General features: G+C 41.5%; 1 protein-coding gene, 1 non-coding gene and 2 pseudogenes across 3 annotated transcripts in view; all 4 read left to right on the top strand.

The window, feature by feature from the left end:
- Positions 1-23,168, top strand: part of DNAH12 (dynein axonemal heavy chain 12) — a 238,947-nt gene that overhangs the window by 6,830 nt on the left and 208,949 nt on the right. For both annotated transcript variants that reach the window (XM_015446091.4, XM_065540821.2), the window contains exons 3-4: positions 13,537-13,618; positions 13,813-13,839. In XM_015446091.4, coding sequence (XP_015301577.3) covers positions 13,537-13,618; positions 13,813-13,839 — 109 coding nt within the window. The remainder of the gene's footprint in view (positions 1-13,536; positions 13,619-13,812; positions 13,840-23,168) is intronic.
- On the top strand, positions 1,823-1,929 carry LOC123571997 (U6 spliceosomal RNA). The gene has a single exon (XR_006696351.1). It is a non-coding gene; the product is annotated as a U6 spliceosomal RNA (small nuclear RNA).
- LOC102126967 (small ribosomal subunit protein eS8 pseudogene) lies at positions 7,214-7,903 on the top strand (annotated as a pseudogene).
- Positions 16,696-17,590, top strand: LOC102141395 (RING-box protein 2 pseudogene; annotated as a pseudogene).

Below are 23,168 nucleotides of genomic sequence, written 5' to 3'. Positions count from 1 at the left end.
TACTAGGACCAGTCCCTGGGAATGCTTGGCTGAGCCAGTAACATTTTGTAGCTTTCCAGAGTCTCAAGAAGGAGCCTGCCTTCTTCCTTGGCTACTACCTCACCTCTTGATTCAAGCCAGTTTCTCTCCTTTAGTGCATGTGGTTTCTCACCCAGTCATTTGAAATTATGAAGTTTTTATTTATTTATTTGATTTTATCACAAAATGTTTTTGTTTTAGTTTAGCTATGATTGTTCATGCTTTTGCCACCGCCCCTTCTCCTTTTTTTTCTGAGACAAGGTCTCACTCTTCTGCCCAGGCTGGAGTGCAGTGGTGGGATCTCTGTTTACTGCAACCTCTGCCTTCCTGGCTCAAGCAGTCCTCCCACCTCAGCCTCCTGAGTAGCTGGGTTTACAAGTGTGCGCCACCACACCTGGCTAATTTTTGTGTTTTTTGTAGAGACGAGGTCTCACCTTGTTGCCCAGGCTTGTCTTGAACTTAAGTGATCTACCTGCCTTGGCTTCCCAAAGTGCTGGGAGCCACTGTGCCCAGCCTGTTTGTAATTGCTAATATACAAATCAAAAATAGTCAGGGAGTGAAAATGCTCACTTGTATGTTCTTCCCAGCTCTTTTTATTTATAGCCAGTAGGAGAAAACACACTCCAGAAATTGTTGCTATGTTAAAGGGTGGCATTTATATATAAAGAACAGGAAGTCAGGCATATTTATGTTGGGATAATTACAGTGCAAGGCTAACTATGACTAGTGCCAACTAGCATACCAAAGTATAAGGTAAATTCCTTGAAGGCAGCAATCACTGAGAGCTAGACTCTTTAGGGAGAAATGATGGATGAAGGGAAGCCTGGCCAAGGTCTTGAAGATTAACAAAGAAAGGAGGAGGATATCCAGGCACATTTTCTACTTCATGTTGACGGTGTGGCCTGCCCCTCCACACCTGTGGGCGTTTCTCGTTAGGTGGAATGAGAGACTTGAGAAAAGAAATGAGACACAGAGACAAAGTATAGAGAAAGAAAAAGTGGGCCCAGGGGACCAGCGCTCAGCTTACGGAGGACCCACGCTGGCACCGGTCTCTGAGTTCCCTTAGTATTTATTGATAATTATCTTTACCATCTTAAAGATAAGGGAGTGGCAGGACAATAGGATCATTGAAGGGAGAAAATTAGCAGTAAGTCATATGGATAAAGATCTCTGTGACATGAATAAGTTCAAAGGAAAATGCTGTGCCTTGATATGCATATGCAAACATCTCCATAAATCTTTTAGCAGCATTGCTCCACCAAGTCCCGCCAGCAAGTCCCACCTTATGCCGTAAGGCGGTTTTCTCCTATCTCAGTAAACAGAGCATACAATCGGGTCTCACACGGAGATATTCCATTGCCCAGGGACGGGCAGGTTTTTTAACCAGCAAGCTGCCTTCAGGAACTTGTTTAACACAGACACATCCTGCACAGCCCAAAATCCATTAAACCTTGAGTCACCACAGCACATGCCTCTTGCAAGGACAAGGTTGGGGGTAGGGTCACAGATTAACAGCATCTCAGATACAGAACAAAATGGAGTCTCTTATGTCTACTTCTTTCTATATAGACACAGTAACAGGCTGATCTCTCTTTTCCCCACATCATGTGAGAAAGTCTTAGGAGTTTTAGTTTAGTACAGGTTTAGTAAGATTCAACAGGGAAATGAGGCTGCTCAAAAAGGCGAATTCAGTTTTAGGATACTTTAATAAATGTAGCATGTATAGGAAATGGGAGAGAAAATTTTCACTCTGCACTGGTCAAACATATGGAATTCTGGGGTCACACTTTAAAAGGGACTTTGAGTGTTCACTTTGGCAGCACATGCACAAAAATTGGAACAATACAGAGAAGATTCATAAGGTGTCTGCGCAAGGATGACATACAAATTTGTGAGGTGTTCCACATAAAATAAAAGGAGGGACATTGATAAACCAGAATAGCTGCAGAGGTATCCTAGTCTATTTTTTATTACTATAACTGAATACTACAGACTGGATAATTTATAAAGAATAGAGGTTTAGGCCAGGTGTGGTGGCTCATACTTGTAATCCCAGCACTTTGGGAGGCCAAGGCGGGCGGATCATGAGGTCAGGAGTTCAAAACCAGCCTGGCCAACACAGTGAAACCCCATCTCTACTAAAACAAAAATTAGCCAGGCATGATGGCAGGCACCTGTAATCCCAGCGACTCAGGTGGTTGAGTCAGGAGAATCGCTTGAACCCGGGAGGCAGAGGTTACAGTGAGCTGAGATTGAGCCACTGCATTCCAGCTGGGTGATAGAGCTAGACTCTGTCTCAAAGAAAAAAAAAAAAAATGTCTGGGTGTGTTGGCTCATGCCTGTAATCCCAGCACTTTGGGAGGCTGAGGCAGGAGGATCACCTGAGGTCGGGAGTTCAAGACAAGCCTGACCAACATGGAGAAACCCCATCTCTACTAAAAATACAAAATTAGCTGGGTGTAGTGGCACATGCCTGTAATCCCAGCTACTTGAGAGGCTGAGGCAGGAGAATCACTTGAACCCAGGAGGTGGAGGTTGCAGTGAGCCGAGATCATACCGTTGCACTCCAGCCTGGGCAACAAGAGCAAAACTCTGTCTCAAAAAAAAAAAAAAAAAAAAAAAAGAATAGAGGTTTATTTAGTTCACAGTTCTAGAGATTGGGAAGTTCAAGAGCATAGTGCTGACATCTTGTAAGGGCCTTCTTGCTGAGTGATAACATGGTGGAAAGCATCACATGGTGAGAGGACAAGAGAGAGCTTGCTTTTATAACAAAGCCATTCCAATGATAATAAGCCCACACCTTTGATAGTGACATTGATCCAATCATGAGGGCACAGCCCTCATTAATCCATTAATTCATTCATGAGGACAGAGGCATTAAGTTTCCAACACGTGAACTTTTGGAGGACACATTTAAACCATCGCAAGAGGAGAGTGAGGAAATTTGAAGGAAGCTGATTCACTTAATTAGAGTATAGCCTCTGCCATCAATCAGGCCTGAGTTCATATACCATCTCTGCAGCTTATTAGCCATGTGAATTTGGCAAGTTATGTAATTTATCTTCATGTTCCTATCTGTAATATGGAGATATAAATAGTGTGTATGTTTTAGGAATGTTGTGAGAATTAAATGCATATAAAGATCTTAAGCCTATGCCTAAAACATAGTAAACTCATAATAAGCAGTAATTCATTGACAGGAATAATTAAAGGAACCAGATAAGTAAACATGGACAAAGAATATGACTTTTTCTGTATAGCTTCAGACACTAGAAGTTACAAAGATACAGCTCAATATAAGAAATTTGTTTCTAAGAATATGAGCTAGCTGGCCAGGCATAGTGGCTTATGCCTGTAATCCCAGCACTTTGAGAGGCCAAGGCAGGTGGATCATCAGAGGTCAGGAGTTCGAGACCAGACTATCCAATATGGTGAAACCCCGTCTCTACTAAAAACACAGAAATTAGCCAGGCATGGTGGCATATGCCTATAATCTCAGCTACTTCGGAGGCTGAGGCAGGAGAATCACTGGAACCTGGGAGGCAGAGGCTGCAATGATTAGAGATCACAGCACTGCGCTTCAGTCGGGCAACTGAGCCAGACTCTGTCTCAAAAAAAAAAAAAAAAGAGTTTGCTGACAATAAATTGGGTTGCCTCAGAAAGTGATCATGGTAGTGGGGTGGGGGAACAGAGCAAGATGGTGTAACAGAAGGCTCCACTGAACATACCCCCCAACAGACACAAAATTTAACAACTGTCTATGTACAATAAAACACCTTTGTAAGAACCAAAAATCAGATAAGCACTCACAATACCTTGTTTTAACTTCATATTACTGAAAGGGGCACTGAAGCGGGCGGGAAAGACCGTCTTGAATTGCTGACACCAATCACCTCCCATCCCAGCAGTGGCTGTGTGGCACGGAGAGAGAATCTGTGCACTTGGGGAGGGAGAGTGCAGTGATCGTGAGACTTTGCATTGAACTCAATGCTGCCCTGACACAGTGGAAAGCAAAACTGAGCTGAACTCAGCTGATACCTGGCCACAGAGGGAGCATATAGGCCAGCCCCAGGCAGAGGAGAATTGCACATCTCAGTTGTCAAAACTTGAGCTCTGGCAAGCCTCATCATGGAGTGCTAAAGTACCCTGGGGCCCTAAATAAACTTGAAAGGCAGTCTAGGCCACAAGGACTGCAACTCCTAGGTGAATTCTAGTGCTGAGCTGAGCTCATATCCAGTGGACTGCAGGGGCACATGACCTACTGAGACACCAGCAGGTGCCGTTAAGGGAGTACTTGTGCCACTCCTGTCCTAACCCCAACCCCAGGCTGCACAGTTTGCAGCTCCAAAAGAGACCCTTCTTCTGTATGAAGAGAGGAGAGGGAAGAGCAAAGAGAATTTTGTCTTGCATCTGGGATACCAGCTCAGTCATGGTAGGATAGGGCACCTGCAGAGTCATGAGGTCCCCATTCTGGGCCCTAGCTTCTGGATTGCATTTATTGGCACATCGTTGGCCAGAAGGGAAACTGCTGCCTTGAAGGGAAAGACACAGTCATAGCAGGACCCATCATTAACTGACTAAAGAACCCTCGGGCCTTGAATAACCATCAGCAATACTCAGGCAGTACACTGTGGGCCTTGAGTGAGACTCTGAGACAAGCTGGCTTGTCTGAAATTATCCAGGTAAGGCCAAGCACATTCACAGCTGTGTTGGCTATGGTGAGAGACGCCATCTGCTTGAAAAAAGCAGAGGAAAAAGTAAAGGGAAATTTGTCTTGCATCTTAGGTACCAGGTAGGGCACAGTGGGGTAGAGCACCAAGTGGGCTCTTGGGGTCCCTGATTCTAGGCCTTGGCTCTTGTGGCATTTCTGGACCTGCCCTGGGTCAGAGGGGAGCCCACTGCCCTGAAGGGTGAGTCCCAGGCCAGGCAGCATTCACCACAAACTGACTGAAGAGCGCTTGGGCCTTAAGTGAGCATTGGGAGTAGCCTGGCAGGGATCCCTATGGGCCTGTGGTGTTGGTGGCCATGGGGTGAGGTTCCTCTGCCTGTGGAAAGGCGGGGGAAAAGTGGGAAGAACTGAGTCTCATGGTTCGAGTGCTAGCCCAGCGGCAGTATAATAAGACACCAGGTAGATTTCTAAGGTTTTTGACTCTAGTCCGTAGCTCCCAGTTGGGATCTCTGGACCCACCTGGGGTTTGCGGAACTCACCACCTGAAAGGGAGGGACAGAAGCCTGTCTTGCTTCACCACCTGCAGATTGTAGAGACCTACGGCTTTGAGTGAACATAGGTGGTAGCCAGGTAGTGGATACAGTGGGTCTTGGGCAAGACCCAGTGCTATGCTGGCTTCAGATCTGACCCAGCACGGTTGAGTGGTGGTGGCCATAGTAGTGCTTGTGTCATCCCACCTCCAGCTCCAGGCAGCCCAGCACACAGAGAGAGGCTGTGAATGTTTGGGAGAGAGTAAGGGGAAAAAAACAAGAGTTTCTGCCTGGTAATCCAGAGAATACTTCTGGATCTTATCCATGACCACAAAGTGATACTTCTATGAGTCTGCAAGAACCACGATGTTACTGGGCTTGGGGTAGTAACACCAAGGGACTTGGGTGTTGTGATCTAAGCCTAATGCAGAGATGGCTTAGATCACAACACCCAAGTCCCTTCAAATACCTGGAAAGCCTTCCTAAGAAGGACAGATACAAATAAGCCCAGACTGCGAAGACTACAGTAAGTACCTAACTCTTCAGTGCCCAGACACTGAGGAACTTCTACAAGCATCAACGCCATCCAGAAAAACATGACCTCACCAAACTAAATAAGGCACTAGGAACTAATCCTGGAGAAACAAAGATATGTCACCTTTCAGACAGATAATTCAAAATAGCAGTTTTGTGGAGACTCAAAGAAATTCGAGATAACACAGAGAAAGAATTTCAAACTATATCAGATAAACTTAAGGAGATTGAAATAATTAAAAATCAAGCAGAAATTCTGGAGTTGAAAAATGCAATTGAAATACTGAAGAATGGATCAGCGTTCTTTTAATAGCAGTTTTAATGACAGAATTGATCAAGCAGAAAGAATTAGTGAACTTGAAGACAGGCTATTTGAAAATACACAGAGGAGACAAAAAAAAAAAAAAAAAAAGAATAAAGAAGAATGAAACATGCCTACAAGATCTAGAAAATAGCCTCCAAAGGGCAAATCTAAGAGTAATTGGCCTTAAAGAGGAGGTAGAGAAAGAGACAGGATAGAAGGTTTATTCAAAGAGAGAGTATCAGAAAACTTCCCAAACTTCGAAAAAGATAATTGACATTCAAGTACAAGAAGGTTATCAAACATCAAGCAGATTTAACATTTAACCCAAAGAAGAATTTTTTTTTTTTTTTTTTGAGATGGAGTGGAGTCTTGCTCTGTCACCCAGGCTAGAGTACAGTGGTGCGATCTCAGCTCACTGCAACCTCTGCCTCCTGGGTTCAAGTGATTCTTCTGCCCCAGCCTCCTGAGTAGCTGGAATTACAGGCACATGCCACCACACCCTGCTAATTTTTTTGTATTTTTAGTAGAGTTGGGGTTTTGCCATGTTGGCCAGGTTGGTCTCGAACTCCTAACCTCAAGTTATCCACCTCCCTCAGCCTCCTAAAGTGCTGGGATTACAGACATGAGCCACCATACCTGGTCCCTCAAGGCATTTAATAATCAAACTCCCAAAGCTCAAAGAGAAAGAAAGGATCCTAAAAGCAGCAGGAGAAACAACATACAATGGAACTCCAGTATGTCTGGCAGCAGACTTCTGTGGAAACCTTACAAGCCAAGAGAAAGTGGAATGAGATATTTAAAGTACTGAAGGAACCTTAGATTACTGCATCTGGAAAAAATATGCTTTAAACATGAAAGAGAAATAAAGACTTTCCTAGACAAACAAAAGCTAAAGGATTTCATCAACATCAGACCTGTCTTACAAGAAATGCTGAAGAAAGTACTTCAATCAGAAAGAAAAGGATATTAATGAGCAGTAAGAAATCATCTGAAAGTACAAAACTCACTGGTAATATTAAGTACAGAGAAAAAACACAGAATATAACACTGTAACTGTGGTATGTAAATTATTCTTTAAGTAGAAAGACTAAAAGATGAACCAATCAAAATAATAACTATAACAATTTTCCAAGACATAGACAGTACAGGTGCCAAGCAATGGGCTTCTCTCAGGACATCTGGCATAAGTGCTGCAAGACAGGGGCAAGAGTAAGCCCTCCCACAAGAAGTGGAAGTATTATCTGGAGTGCCCCGCTGCCAACAACAAGATTGGCCCCCGCTGCGTCCACACAGTCCGTGTGCAGGGACGTAACAAGAAATACCATACCTTGAGGCTGGATGTAGGGAATTTCTCCTAGGGCTCAGAGTGTTGTAGATACAAAACAAGGATTATCAGTGTTGTCTACAATGTGTCCAATAACAAACTGGTCCATACCAAGATGCTGTTGAAGAACTGCATCATGCTCAGTGACAGCACACTCTACTGACAGTGGTGCAAGTCCCAGTGTGCATTGTCCCTGGGCAGCAAGAAGGGGGCCGAGCTGACTCCTGAGGAGGAAGAGATTTTCAATAAAAAACAATCTAAAAAAATTTAGAAGAAAAATATGATGAAAATAAAAAGAATGCCAAAATCAGCAGTCTTCTGGAGGAACAGTTCCAGCAGGGCAAGCGTCTTGCGTGCATCACATCAAGGCCAGAACAGTGGGGCCCAGCAGATGGCTATGTGCTAGAGGCCTGGGAGTTGGAGTTTTATCTTTGGAAAATCAAGGCCCAGAAAGGCAAATAAATCCTCATCCTTTCTGTCTTTGCTTATGTAATAAAGGTGTTTATTGTTCTGTAACAAGAAAAAAAAAAGACATAGAAAGTATCATAAGATATAAATAGAAACAACAAAAAGTTAAAAAGCAGGGTGATGAAATCAAGGTGTGTAGAGTTTTTATTACTGGCTGGGCATGGTGACTCATGCCTGTAATTCCAGCACTTTCGGGTGCTGAGGCAGGTGGATCACTTGAGTCCAGCAGTTGGAGACCAGCCTAGGCAACATAGAGAAACCCTATCTCTACAAAAAATACAAAAAGTTAGCTGGGCATGGTGGTGCATGCCTGTAGTTCCAGTTACTCAGGAGGCTGAGGAAGGAGGATTGCTTGAGCCCAGGAGGCAGAGGTTACAATGAGCCAAGATCGTACCACTGTACTCCAGCTCGGGTGTCAGAATGAGACCCTGTCTAGAAAAAAAAAAAAAAGTTTTTATTACTTTTCTTCTTTTTGCTTATTTGTTTGTTATCCAAGCAATATTAAGTTGTTATCAGCATAACATAATGGGTTTTAGTATTTGCAAACCTCATGGTAACCTCACAATGGATACACAAAAAATAAAAAGCAAGAAATTATATCATACCACCAGAGAAAATCACCTTCAATAAAGGAAGACAGGAAGGAAGGAAAGAAGGAAGAGAAGATCACAAAACCAGAAAACAAATAACAAAATGGCAGGAGTAAGTCCTGCCATTACACTGAATGTAAATGGCCTAAACTTTCCAATTAAAAGACACAGAATGGCTGAATGGATAAAAAAACAAGACCCAGGCCAGGCATGGTGGCTCACTCCTATAATCCCAGCACTTTGGGAGCACACCGTGACCAGCCCAACAGAATTAATATTGTTAAAGTGTCTTTACTACCCCCCAAATATCTACAGATTCAATGCAATCTCTATCAAAATACCAATGACATTCTTCACAGATATAGATGAAACAATCCTAGGCCGGGTGCACTGGCTCACGCCTGTAATCCCAGCATTTTGAGAGGCCAAGGCGCGTGGATCACCTGAGGTCGGGAGTTCGAGACCAGCCTGACCAACATGGAGAAACCCTGTCTCTACTAAAAATACAAAATTAACTGGGCATGGTGGTGCATGCCTGTAATCTCAGCTACTCAAGAGTCTGAGGTAGAAGAATTGCTTGAACCCAGGAGGCGCAGGTTGCGGTGAGCCAAGATCATGCTATTGCACTCCAGCCTGGGCAACAAGATTGAAACACTGTCTCAAAAGAGAAAAAAAGACCTAAATCTAAGGCTATGAAACTACTACAAGAAAACAACTGGGTGAAACTCTCCAGAATATTGGAGTGGGCAAAGATTTCTTGAGTAATACCCCATGAATATAGGCAACAAAAGCAAAAATAGACAAATGGGATCATATCAAGTTAAAAAGCTTCCTCATAGCAAAGGAAATAACAACGTGATGAGACAACCCATAGAATGGGAAAAAATATTTGCAAACTACCCATCTGACAAGGGATTAATAACCATAATATATAAAGAGCTCTAACAACTCTAATAAGTTTGGATGTGTGACCCCACTGAAATCTCATGTTGAATTGTATTCCTCAGTTTTGGAGGTGGGGCCTGGTGGGAGGTGATTGGATCATGGGGGTAGATTTCTCATAAATGGTTAAGCACCATCCCCTTGATGCTGTCCTCACGATAGTGAGTTCTCATGAGATCTGGTTGCTTCAAAGTGTGCCTCCCATCCCTGCTCTTGCTTCTGCTTTCACCATGTGGCATGCCTGCTCTTCTTTCACCTTCTACCATGATTATAAGCTTCCTGAGGCCTCCCTAACAGCAGATGCTGCTATGCTTCCTGTGCAGCCTGCAGAACCAGGAGCCAATTAAACCTCTTTTCTTTATAAATTACCCAGTCTCAAGTATTGCTCTTTTTTTAAAATTTCCTTTTTCTTTTTTTGTTTTTGGAAACAAAGTCTCACTAAGTTGCCCAGTCTAGTTTCAAACCCTTGGGCTCAAACAATCCTCCTGCCATGGCCTCCCAAAGGACTGGAATTACAGGCATGAGTCACCACACCTGTCTTAGTTATTTATAGCAATGCAAGAATGGCCTAATACAAATTCTGTAGGAAAAAAAACTAATAATCCGATTTAAAAATAGGCAAAAGATCTAAATGGGACATTTCTTAAAAGAAGACATGAAAATAGCAAACAGGGGTGGATCTCCTGAGGTCAGGAGTTCGAGACCAGCCTGGCCAACATGGTGAAAGCCTGTCTCTACTAAAAATACAAAAATTAGCTGGGCGTGGTGGTGGGTGCCTGTAATCCCAGCTACTCAGGAGGCTGCGGCAGGAGAATCACTTGAACCTGGGAGGCAGACGTTGCAGCGAGCTGAGATCGTGCTACCCGCACCCCAACCTGGGTGACAGAGCGAGACTCTGTCTCAAAAAAAAAAAAAACTTTGGGAGGTCGAGGCGGGTGGATCACGAGATCAGAAAATTGAGACCATACTGGCCAGCATGGTGAAACCCCATCTCTATTAAAAATACAAAAATTAGCTGGGCGTGGTGGCACGCACCTGTAGTCCCAGCTACTTGGGAATCTGAGGCAGAATAGCTTGAACCAGGGAGTCGGAGGTTGCAGTGAGCTGAGAGCACGCCACCACGCTCCAGCCTGGCGACAGAGCCAGACTCCGTCTCAAAAAACAAAAACAAAACAAACAAAAAACAAAAAAATGATTTGGAAACAACCTAAGTGTCCATAAACAGATGAATGGGCTGCTCTGTCTATGGAGTAGCCATTCTTTTGTTTCTTTACTTCTCTAATAAACTTGCTTTAAAAAAGAAAACAAAACAAAAACAAAGAACCCAGATGAATGGATAAAGAAAATGTGGTACATACACATAATGGAGTGCCATTCAGCCATAAAAAAGAATGAGAACCTATCATTTGCAACAACATGGGTGGTCATTATGTTAAGTGAAATAAGGCAGGCACAGAAAGACAAACATTGCATGCTTTCACTTATCTGTGGGCACTGAAAATTAAACTCATTCACTTATCTGTGGGTGCTAAAAATTAAACTCTTTGAATTCATGGAGATAGATTATAGAAGGATGGTTACCAGAGACTGTGAAGGGTAGTCGGGGAGATGAGGGGAGGGAATTGGGGATGGTTAATGGGTACAAAAAGAGAAAAAGGGCCGGGCACAGCGGCTCACGCCTGTAATCCCAGCACTTTGGGAGACCGAGACAGGTGGATCACTTGAGGTCAGGAGTTTGAGACCAGCCTGGCCAACATGATGAAACCCCATCTCTACTAAAAATACAAAAAATTAGCCGGGCCTAGTAGCCTGAGCCTATAATCCCAGCTACTTGGGAGGCTGAGGCAGGAGAATCACTTGAACTGGGTGGCAGAGGTTTTGGTGAGTCGAGATCATGCCACTGCACTCCAGCCTGAGGGACAGAGCGAGACTCTTGTCTCAAAAAAAAAGAGACATAGTATTTGCTAGCATGACAGGGTAACTATAATAAAAAATAATTTAATTGTATATTTTAAAATAACTAAAAGAGTATAATTGGGCCGGGCACGGTGGCTCAAGCCTGTAATCCCAGCACTTTGGGAGGCCGAGAAGGGTGGATCACGAGGTCAGGAGATCGAGACCATCCTGGCTAACAGGGTGAAACCCCGTCTCTACTAAGAAATACAAAAAAAAAAAAAAAAACTAGCCGGGCGAGGTGGCGAGTGCCTGTAGTCCCAGCTACTCGGGAGGCTGAGGCCGGAGAATGGTGTAAACCCGGGAGGCGGAGCTTGCAGTGAGCTGAGATCCGGCCACTGCACTCCAGCCTGGGCTACAGAGTGAGACTCCGTCTCAAAAAAATAAATAAATAAAAATAAAAATAAAAAAATAAATAAATAAATAAAAGAGTATAATTGAATTGTTTGAAACACAAAGGATAAATGCTTGAGGCGATGGATACCCTATTTACCTTGATATTATTATTATGCATAGCATGGTTGTATCAAAACATCTCATGTAACCCATAAATGCATACACCTACTATGTACCCACAAAAATTTAAAAAATAAAGTCATGACTGCCACCTCTCTTCCAACATCCCCGCCCATCTCACAGTACTCTCATGGTTCTCTCAAGCTGTGCCCCTCGAGTCCCAAGGGTACAGCTTGATATTGCTGAGAGGATTCATCTATCAGGTAAGGTACTAAACTAGATATGCAAGATCATTTCCAGATATGCTATTCTGATCATTCATTCAACAGATTCTTATTGAGCTCCTACATCTTGATGGATACTATTTAAGTGGTGTGGCGAAAGCAGTGAGCAAAACAGACATGGTCCTTCTTTATGCCATCTACCAATCTATGGTTTTATGGCTCCAGTGGATGCCCTTTCCTTCAGATTTTTTTTTCTTTTTTTTTCTTTTGGTTCTCTTCTTACCTATCTGATGGTATCTCCTTTGCTCATTCAATTGTTGTTTTTCCTCATTCCTGTCATACTTGACACCGTCCAATCTTTTCTGAATTCTTTTAAATTCCCTTGTATGCTTTTTTCTTTGGCCATCTCTTCTAGTATATCTAGCCTTATAGACTATTAGATTTGTCTTCCTAAATATGTTTCCAGGCTCAAAACCTCTTGATTACTCGCCATTGTCTATTGGATTAAAAAGCTTGTTTTTGAGGCCTTTAGCTGGATATTTCAATCCACTTCTCCAGACTTATCTCCACTTGACACTGTCACCTTTGGGTGGATTGGACGACCCCTGCTTCCTTTTTCCTCCTTTGATCCTTTCCTTGCCTTCCTGTTCCTTGGGGTCTTTGTTTTTTAGATCCCAGGAAAACTATGTCTCCACCTGAAATCCTCTCTTTCATTTAAAGCTCATTGCTAATGGTAACATGTGTATGTGGCCTTCACAGATGAAAGTGAACTTGTCCCCTCTCTGAACCACAGGGTACCTGTATGGCACTCTGTTTTTCTTCTCAGTCAGTTCATCAGTCCTTGAGATTTGTTGTTATATTTTAATAGGATCTAGTATTGTTATTTGCATAATATAGGTATTCAGTAAATATTTATTGACAGATTAATGGATTACACAATAGGATTATACAACTTAATTTAAAGAGAAAATTATATCTTATGGATGTAAAAAATCTATAAGCAGTTTTGAAGGTAAACTGTTTCTTGAGCAGCTACTATGTGCCAGGTACTGTTCTAGGCACTGAGGATAACCACAGTGAATAAAACAGTTTACAAAATATTGTATAAAAATGATGGTAAGTGCTTTGAAGCAAGATAAATGAGGATAAAATGGATGGATAACGAAGGAGGTGCTACTTAACATAGGGGATACAGGGAGGCTTCTCTGACAGACTGGCAGACATTTGAACAGAGATACATATAAGAGCCCACTATCCATTGGGATTAATTTAAAAATGGTCAGTAAGTTATACTTGAAAAAATTTGATTTTGATTTTTATTCTCACCCTGTTACATATATATGCATTATTTAAAAATTAAGGTCTCATTGATAATGTCTATTGGGATTTGTTTCTCATAAAAAAATACAGTAAGATAACTCTTGAATATCTCTTAGTATAGTTGGAAAAATGCTAAAATTGTAATGTTTTAGTAACTTACGATAATGTTATCAAGAGAGTCATATTTCTAACTATAAATTTCAGAATTGATGGAGCCAAAAGAAATTTAGACAGAACACTGGATAAAAGAACACCTCTATTACCACCACCTGATTATCCTCAAACTGTAAGTTTATGTTTTCTCTTTAAAAAGTTTATCCTTAGATCATTTTAATTTGTAGTTAAGACAATCTCAATATAACTGGTGTTTTTAAAAGGAATAATAAATATATTTAAAACTATATATTTAATTTTTAAACAATTTAAATTAATTTTAAAATGTTCTCCTTGATTTAATTATATCTTGTTTGTTTTTGACAGATGACCAGTGAAATCAAAAAAAAAGGAGTGAGTTCAAGTTTTTATATTTCTTGTTTGAAAATGTTAAAATAAGTTATTGCAAAGTAGTTTCTTCTAAGACCACCTGCTAAGTCCCATTCTAGAAAACAAATAAATTTAGAAACTGAGGTTTTTATTTTCTTTTCCCAAGGGAACAAACATGGCATGAACAACAATATGGCAATATAGATTTTTGTTTTGTTTTGTTTTGTTTTAGACAGGGTCTTGCTCTGTCACCAAGGCTGGAGGGCAGTGGTGCGATCTTGGCTCACTGCAGCCCCACCACTCGGGCTCAAGCAATCCTCCCACCTCAGCCTCCTGAGTAGCTGGGACTGCAGTCACATGCCACCATGCTTGGATACTTTTTAAAATTATTTGTAGAAATGAGATATCACTATATTGCCCAGGCTGGTCTTGAACACCTGGACTCAAGTGATCCTCCCACCTTGGCCTCTCAAATTGCTAGAAATACAGGTGTGAGCCACTGTGCCCAACCAATATGGGTTTTAAGAATTACATTTTTGTTGGCATTCACTATTTGCAGATTAGTTATGTAAATATTTTCATTCTTATTCCAAACAACTGAAAAAAACTCAAAGTGGCAGTTATAAAGGAAATCCATCTCTCTTTTTCATTAGGGTAATAATTGAGTATTCTAATATTGATATAATGATATAGTAGCCACTCAGCAAATATGTATTGAGAATCTGTTATGTGCTAGCTACATGCTAGGTGCTAGAGATTAAAAAAAAAAGAAAAAGACACTGACTGCATGAGTGACAACAGGGGACTATGATATGATTGGTGGAAAGACAAAAACGTAAAATTTCTTTACTAGCAAAGCATAACAGAAACATACGGAGCTGGAGACATGAAAGAGGAAATCATGCAGCATGTTTTCAGATGGGATATAAGCTTCTCAAGTCCCTTAAAATTCACTTTGGGGGATAGAGACTGAAGATGTGAATTCAGCCTCTATGAATTTAGGAGATTTGGAAGAAACTCTTTTTAGCTTTTCCTGGTTTTGGTTTTGGTTTTCAAAATGCTCTTCTTCCTCCTTACCTGGCCACCCAACATTTCTGGAGAATTTGAATGTTGATCTTTCTTTTTACTAGGTATAATTACTGATACACAACAATCCCAAAACATTAATAAATATTTAATGTATAAATTGCCAAATGTATTTAATATTTTTGTGTATGTGTTTAGTATCCTCATTGTTCCTAGCCAGGCATACAGTAATTCACAACTGAGCCCACTGCTCTTGGCAATATGGCTTCTAGGAATTCCATCACTTCATCATGAATGTCACCAGTAACTACTAACTGCCAAATTCAAAGGATATTTTTTATTTTATTTATTTATTTTTTTGAAATGGAATCTCACTCTGTTTCCCAGCCTAAAGTGCAGTGGTGCAATCTTGGCTCACTGCAACCTCCATCTTCCGACTTCCAGTGATTCTCCTGCCTCAGCCTCCCGAGTAGCTGGGATTACAGACATGTGCCACCACGCCTGGCTAATTTTTGTATTTTTAGTAGAGATGGGGTTTCACCATGTTGGCCAGGCTGACCTCGAGCTCCTGACCTCAGGTAATCAACCCATCTCAGCCTCCCAAAATGATGGGATTACAGGTGTGAGGCATCTTGCCTGGCCAAAAGATATTTTTTCTATACCTCTCTCTCGGACCTCCAACTGTCTTTTTTTTTTTTTTTTTTTTTTTTTTTTTTTTTTTTTTGGGACAGTCTCCCTCTGTCAGCTAGGCTGGAGTGCAGTGGCGCGATCTTGGCTCACTGCTACCTCTGTCTCCTGGGTTCAAGTGATTCTCCTGCCTCAGACTCCTGAGTAGCTAAGATTACAGGCGCCTGCCACCACACCCAGCTAATTTTTTTATTTTTAGTAGAGAAAGGGTTTCACCATGTTGGCCAGGCTGGTCTTGAACTCCTGACCTCCGGTGATCCACCTTGGCCTCCCAAAGTGCTGGGATTACAGGAGGAGCCCCCGTGCCCAGCCTCCACCTGTCTTTAAAAAAAACTTTGATCAGTGGAACGGAATAGATGACCCATAAATAGACTCACACAAGTGTATATAGCCAGCTGATTTTTTCTTTTTTCTTTTTCTTTTTTTTTAGAGATGGGGGTCTCTCTTTGCTGCCCAGGCTAATCTTGAGCTCCTGGGCTCAAGTGATCCTTCTGCCTCAGCTTCCTGAGTAGCTGGGACTACAAGAGCATGCCACCATCCCCCCAATTTTTGACTAAGTTGCGAAAATCATTCGGTGGAGGAAGAATAGTCTTTTCAACGAATGGGGGGAAAGCAATTGGATATCCATAAAATAAAAAAACCTCAGCCTAAACCCCCCACCTTGTACAAAAATTAACTAAAGTTGATCATAGATGTAAATGTAAAACATAAAACTATAAAAAAATTAGAAAAAGGCATAGGAGAAACATAAACTATAAAACTTTTAGAAAAACCTAGCCTAGGGCAAAGAGTTTTTAGGTATGTCCTCAAAAGCACAATCCAGATTTTTTTTTTTTTTTTTTTTTTTTTTTGAGACTCAGTCTCACCTTGTCACCCGGGCTGGAGGGCAATGGCGTGATCTCGGCTCACTGCAACCTCCGCCTCCCCGGTTCAAGCGATTCTCCTGACTCAGCCTCCCACAGAAAATTTTTAAAAACTCAGTAAATTAGACTTCATCAAAATTAAAAGCTATTGCTCAGTGAAGGACCCTGTTAAGAGGATGAAAAAACAAGCTACACACTGGGAGAAAATATTCACAAATCGCCTATCCAACAAAGGACTTGTATCTAGAATATATAAGGAACTCTTTAAACTCAACAGTATGAAAGCAAAAAATCTGATTAGAAAATGGGTAAAAACGGCCAGGCGCAGTGACTTACGCCTGTAATCCAAGCACTTTGGGAGGCCGAGGAGGGCGATTCGAGACTAGCCTGGTCAACACGGTGAAACCCCGTCGCTACTAGGAATACAAAATTAGCTGGGTGTGGTGGCACACACCTGTAACCTCAGCTACTAGAGGGGCTGAGGCAGGAGGATCGCTTGAACTCCGGAGGCAGAGGTTGCAGTGAGCCGAGATTGCGCCACTGCACTCCAGTCTGGGCTACAAGAGCGAAACTCCGTCTCAAAAAAGGAAGGAAAATAAAATGGGTAAAAGAAAAATAGGGTGACGCTGTAGCCCGTCGGGAGGCCCCACAGAGCCGCCACAGCCTCCAGCTTTCCCCAACCAAATGTCTCCGCCATCGGCTCCGCGGCGCTACCACGGCAGACGTGGAAGACGGCGAGGAACCCTACGCTCTGACCTCTCAGTCCAGGAGCGCAGGCTCCAAGTCGGGGGGCGACAAGATGTTCTAGCTCAAGAAGTGGAACGCGGTGGCCGTGTGGAGCTGGGACGGGGAGTGTGTTACGTGCGCCATTTGCAGAGTCCAGGTGATGGATGCCTATCTCAGATGTCAAGCTGAAAACAAACAAGAGGACTGTGTTGTGGTCGTGGGAGAATGTAATCATTCCTTCCGCAACTGCTGCATGTCCCTGTGGGTGAAACAGAGCAATCGCTGCCCTCTCTGCCAGCAGAACTGGGTGGCCCAAAGAATCAGCAGATGAGAGTGGTTAGAAGCCTTCTTAGTGCAGTTGTTCAGAGCCTGGTGGATCTTGTTATCAAGTGCCCTTGGAAGGCTAGAACACTCCAGGGGATTAATTCTTCAAATAGGAGTCGATGGATCTGTGGTCCTTTGGGACTCATCAAAGGCTTGGTTTAGCATTTTGCCAGCTTTATTTTCAGAAATTCTCAGCAATTAAGAATATGATTTATTAAAGATGATCCTTTCTACCTCTGTGGTATGTGTCACACACATAGCTTAGAAGTGCTATAAAAAAGGAGAGAACTCCAAATTGAATCACCTTTGTAATTTACCCATTTCTATACAACAGGTTGTGGAAGCAGTTTCATTCAGAGGAGAACTTTTTGCATGCTTATGGTTGATCTGTTAAAAAAAAGAATGTTATAGTAACAAATAAAGTGCCTCCTCCCAAAAAAAGAAAGATATGAATAGACATTTTACCATAGAGGATATATGGATGGCAAATAAGCATGCAAAAGATGTTCAACATCATTAGCTGTTATGCTAATACAAATTAAAACCATGATTCATTTTCACTACATACCTGTTAGAATGGCTGAAATAAAAAACAGTGACAATTTCAGCTGACTTTTGACACCACTGACCATTTATTTCCTTTCTAACATTCCCTTGTATTTATTCATCTGGTTCTCTATTAATTTCTCTGTTATCTCCATGGGTTCCTCTTCCTTGACTGGTTGTAGTCACTCGTCTCTTTCCTTGAACCTCCCTGGATGATTCTCTCCTTTTCTGATTTCAACCACCTTTCATATATTGATGACTCCTGGAGACTTTTTTGCACAAATACATCAGATTCAACGTGTCAAAAAAATAAGACCACAAGCTTCCTCCATAAGACTCTTTTTGCTCATTTTCTATTCTAGTTGTTATCACCATCTATCCGGTTACTCATGCTTAAAATACCTGAATCTGAACTTCTTTTTCCCCCTCCCCAACTACCTCCCTCCCATATACTTAGTCCCCAAGAGCTCTATATAGTTCTCAAAACAGTAATTTTCTTGTCCTAGCCTTAGCTTAAAGCTTCATCTCATCTTGACCACAGTAGCCAACAGCAGCTTCTTTTCTTTTTTCTTTTCTTTTCTTTCTTTTTTTGAGACAGAGTAGTCTTGCTCTGCCACCCAGGCTGGAATGCAGTGGAGCAATCTAAGCTCACTGCAACTTCCACCTCCCAGGTTAAAGCAATTCTTTTTTTTTTTTTTTTTTTGAGACAGAGTCTCACGCTGTTGCCCAGGCTGGAGTGCAGTGGCGCAATCTCGGCTCACTGCAAGCTCCGCCTCCTGGGTTCACACCATTCTCCTGCCTCAGCCTCCTGAGTAGCTAGGACTACAGGCGCCCGCCACCGCGCCCAGCTAATTTTTTGTATTTTTAGTAGAGACGGGGTTTCACTGTGGTCTTGATCTCCTGACCTTGTGATCCGCCCGCCTCGGCCTCCCAAAGTGCTGGGATTACAGGCTTGAGCCACCGCGCCCGGCGTTAAAGCAATTCTTGTGCCTCAGGCTCCCAAATAACTGGGATTACAGGCACATGCCACCGTGCCTGGCTAAATTTTTGTATTTTTAGTAGAGACAGGGTTTCACCATGTTGGCTAGGCTGGTCTCAAACTCCTGACCTCAAGTGATCCACCTGCTTCAGTTTCTCAAAGTGCTGGGATTACAGGTATGAGCCACCATGCCCGGCCAGGAATTGCTTCTTAATCAACTACTATGATATTGAGCACCAAAAATAGTTACTTAATGAATGATTGATGAATGAATAAATATAAAAACACATGTTCAGTAAAATATAACAACTGTTATAATAGAAGTGTGAAGAGACTACAGTGAGGGCATAATATAGAAAGTTTTAAAAAATTTTTTTCTGTTTTTTGAGACAGTTTCTCACTCTGTCACCCAGGCTGGTGTGCAGGGGAGTGATCTTGGCTTACTGCAACACCTGCTTCCCAGGCTCAAGCGATCTTCTAGCCTCAGCCTCCTGAGGAACTGGGACTACAGGTGCGAGGCACCACGCTCAGCTAATTTTTATTTTTTATTTTTTTGTAGAGATGGGATTTCCCCATGTTGCCCAGACTGGTCTCTCACTCCTGAGCTGAAAGGAATCCACCTGCTTTGACCTCCCAAAGTGCTGAGATTACAGGCATGAGCCACCATGCTAGGCCAGGAAGTTTTCAAGAAAAATTTTGAAAGTACATCACTTGACTTAGATAGTGTTTTGCTAAGGAAGATTATATACTTTAATTCTAAGGGTCAAACATATTTTTATTTTAGGAGATGAAATGGTTTTAGAAAGGTATAAATTAAATATACGTAATTAGAATAATGAATTTAAATTTCATTTTTTCTTTTTTCTGCAACAAAAACCACATTCAATAAATTTCCTTTCACTATATAGTCATATAATAATTTTATTCAAGCTTAGTTTTCTATATAACATTTCAGTGCTTGACCCTTACCTGCTTTCTAGAACTGCTATAGGTTTGGGGTATTGAGAAAATATCATCTTTGTCTGTATAATTTATTTATTCGTGAGATACTTAACAAATATCCATGCATACTTGATCCTGTGCTAGATGCTGAAGATTGATGGACAAGATGGACATATAAGCCCTTATGAAGCTTATACTTTAATGAGGAAGACATATAATAATCAAATAAACAAAATTTTTCTATTTTGTTTAATAAATAAAATTGTGGTAAGTACTTTGAAGAAAATACAGGGTAATATGGTCGATAGTGACTGGTGAGGGAGCGAGGCCATATTAGGCAGGTGGTTAGAGAAGGTATCCCTGAGGTGGTGACATTTATGGAAACCTGAATGGTAGGAAGGAGCGAGCCATGGAAAGACCTGGGGTTGAGAATTTCCCAACAGAGAGAACAGCTTAGTTTAAGTTACCTGAAGGAGAAAACAACTTGGTGTGTTCCAGGAACTGAAAGAAGGCCAGCTTGGCTAGAGCATGCTGATTGAACTCATGGGAAGGTATAAAATAAACTTGAAAAGGGGATCAGGAGCCAAATATGAGGGCCTTTTATAGGCTATGGTAAGGTGCTTGGATTTTACTCAGAGTGGCAATCAGAAGTCATTGGAGGATTCTACCCATGGGGATAACATAACTTGATTTACTTTTAATGATAAAAAGTCACTTTGACAATTATATGAAAAAGCCCACTTAGATTCTTTAGAAGATGGATTGTGGCTATGGCTAAAGTATAAAAGAAGAACCAGGTAGTTGTACAAGATAACAGTCTAGGTGAGAGAGAATAGTTTAGACTAGAGTGATAGCAATAGAGCTAGAGAGAAATTGTTAGACTCAGGATATATTTTGGATGTAAATGCGACAGGACTTTCAGATAGGGTGCATGTGGAGGGTGAGGAAAAGAGGAACCAAGGATGATTCTTAGGCTTTGGTCTGATTTTGCAGGGTAATTGGTGACACTTATTATTAAGATCATCTAGAGAGGAGGGAAGAGCTGGAGTAGCGAGAGGACCGAGTTCATTGCTAGACAGAGGTCAGCCCATTGATATAGTGAGGGATTGGGGACTATCACAAGACTTTTAAGATTAAGCAGTACATGGGCCAGGCATGGGGGCTCATGCCTGTAATCCCAGCACTTTGGGAGGCCGAGTCGAGTGGATCATGAGGCCAGGAGTTTGAGGCCAGCCTGGCCAACATGGTGAAACCCCATCTCTAGTAAAAAGAAAAAAATTAGCTGGGCATGGTGGCCCACGCCTGTAATCCCAGCTACTCAGGAGGCTGAGGCAGGAACATCGCTTGAACCCAGGAGGTGGAGGTTGCAGTGAGCCGAGATTGCGCCATTGCACTCTAGCCTGGGGAACAGAGGGAGACTCCATCTGAAAAAAAAAAAAAAAAAAAAAAAAAAAAGATTAAGCAGTACATTAATGGAGTGGACATAGAAAATGTCTTTCTGTAAGAATTTTGGAGTGAGCAACTAATTGAAAAAAAATAAAAGAGACAAAAAATGTCCATCTAGGCTACACATTTAAAAAATCTTATTATCTCAAAATAATTTTAGACATACAAAAGAGTTGCAGAAAAGAGTACAAAGAATTCCCCTGTATGCTTTATCTGTTCCCATAATGTTAACGTCTTTGCCTGTAACAGTGATTACTGTGGTTGTTGCCAAATAGTAATTTTTCTATCATTTCTTTTACATTTTTTGTTGGAATTCTGTAGTAAGAAAGAACTTTTAATTTTTTCTTCATTTATTCATTCATTTAGATCAGTGTGGACTATAGATTTTCTTTTAACCATTAACTTATAATGTATTATTACTAATAATAATTATTATTTTTTAGAGATGGGATTTTGCTCTGTTGCCCAGGCTGGAGAGCAGTGTTGTGATCATAGCTCACTGCAGCTTTGAACTCCTGGGCTCAAGCCATCCTTCCACCCCAGCCTCCTGAGTAGCTGGGATTACAGGCATGAGCCACAGGGCCTGGCTTTATTATTAATTTTGAAGTTCAATTGTTCCACCTTTGACCAGTGGGAGCCCTTAAAGTTGACTCTCGTCTTTTTTTACATAGCCCATCATTCTTTGAGCACGTCCTTACTTTCTGGCACAATAAGATGTTCCAGGATTATGCTATATATACTTTTTCTATTCTAGCCCTGTAATCAGTAATTTCTCCAGGGATTTTTGGCTCCTTTTGGTGGAGAATGGTATTTAAAAACCATGATATGTGTGTAAAATGTGCTCCTCGATACCGAGTGTCATTGCTTCCTGGCTTTCTCAGCAGAAGATCCAGAAAATAATTATTTCTCTCTCTCTCTCTCAAAACCCATGGATTCATACTGATACCTCCTATTCCAGTAACACCCCAGGGTTCATTCTAGCCTGTCCCCCTTTCTCTATGCATAGCTCCCTTCTCTGACAGTGAGGAATCTGGCTTTCATCCATTAGCCACAAGGTTTACTTATTTTGTTAAATCCTAGAGTATACATAAATAATTTCAAAATTACTGACTCGTACTACTGTGAAAAACAAACCTGCTCACCATAATTTAATTTCATCTATAGTCTTTTGTACTTAGCATAAGGATATATGGTTAAAATATTGTGTTCAGTATTGGTTAGTTCTACACTCCTTTTCAGTAGGTAATTATGAATACATTTTCAGCTAAGTAATTATTAATAACTTGAAATTCAGGTAGGTTCAGTGGTTCGTTTGTTTTCATTTGGAGTTTCTTTTCTCCCTTATTTATGTTGATATTTTTTACTTATACTTTGAGCAGGTAAAACAACAGCAAGATTTAAAATCAGAACTATACCAAAAGTACACCTCAGAGAAGCATCTCCCATCCCTTCTACTCTATTCCCATGCCCCCATACTTTCTATCTATTCCAAGCTACTCTTTCATATAACCAATGCCATTAATTTTTGATTTATCCTTTCTGTGTTTAATTTTTTACAAATGAGCAGGTATGTTTTCTTATTTCCTTTTATCTTATACAAAATGCATCATACTGTAGATACTCTTGGATTTTGCTTTTTGTTGTTTGTTTGTTTTTCTTTTTTCTTTTTTATTTATTTATTTATTTTTTTTCTGAGACAGAGTCTTACTCTGTCACCCAGACTGGAGTGCAATGGCACAATCTCAGCTCACTGCAACCTCTGCCCCCCGGGTTCAAGCGATTCTCCTGCCTCAGGCTCCTGAGTAGCTGGGATT

Source organism: Macaca fascicularis, chromosome 2 (assembly GCF_037993035.2).
Source record: "Macaca fascicularis isolate 582-1 chromosome 2, T2T-MFA8v1.1".
NCBI classification, from domain to species: Eukaryota; Metazoa; Chordata; class Mammalia; order Primates; family Cercopithecidae; genus Macaca; species Macaca fascicularis.
Note: the sequence above shows the minus strand (reverse complement) of the source record. Positions and strands in the feature narration are given on the sequence as shown.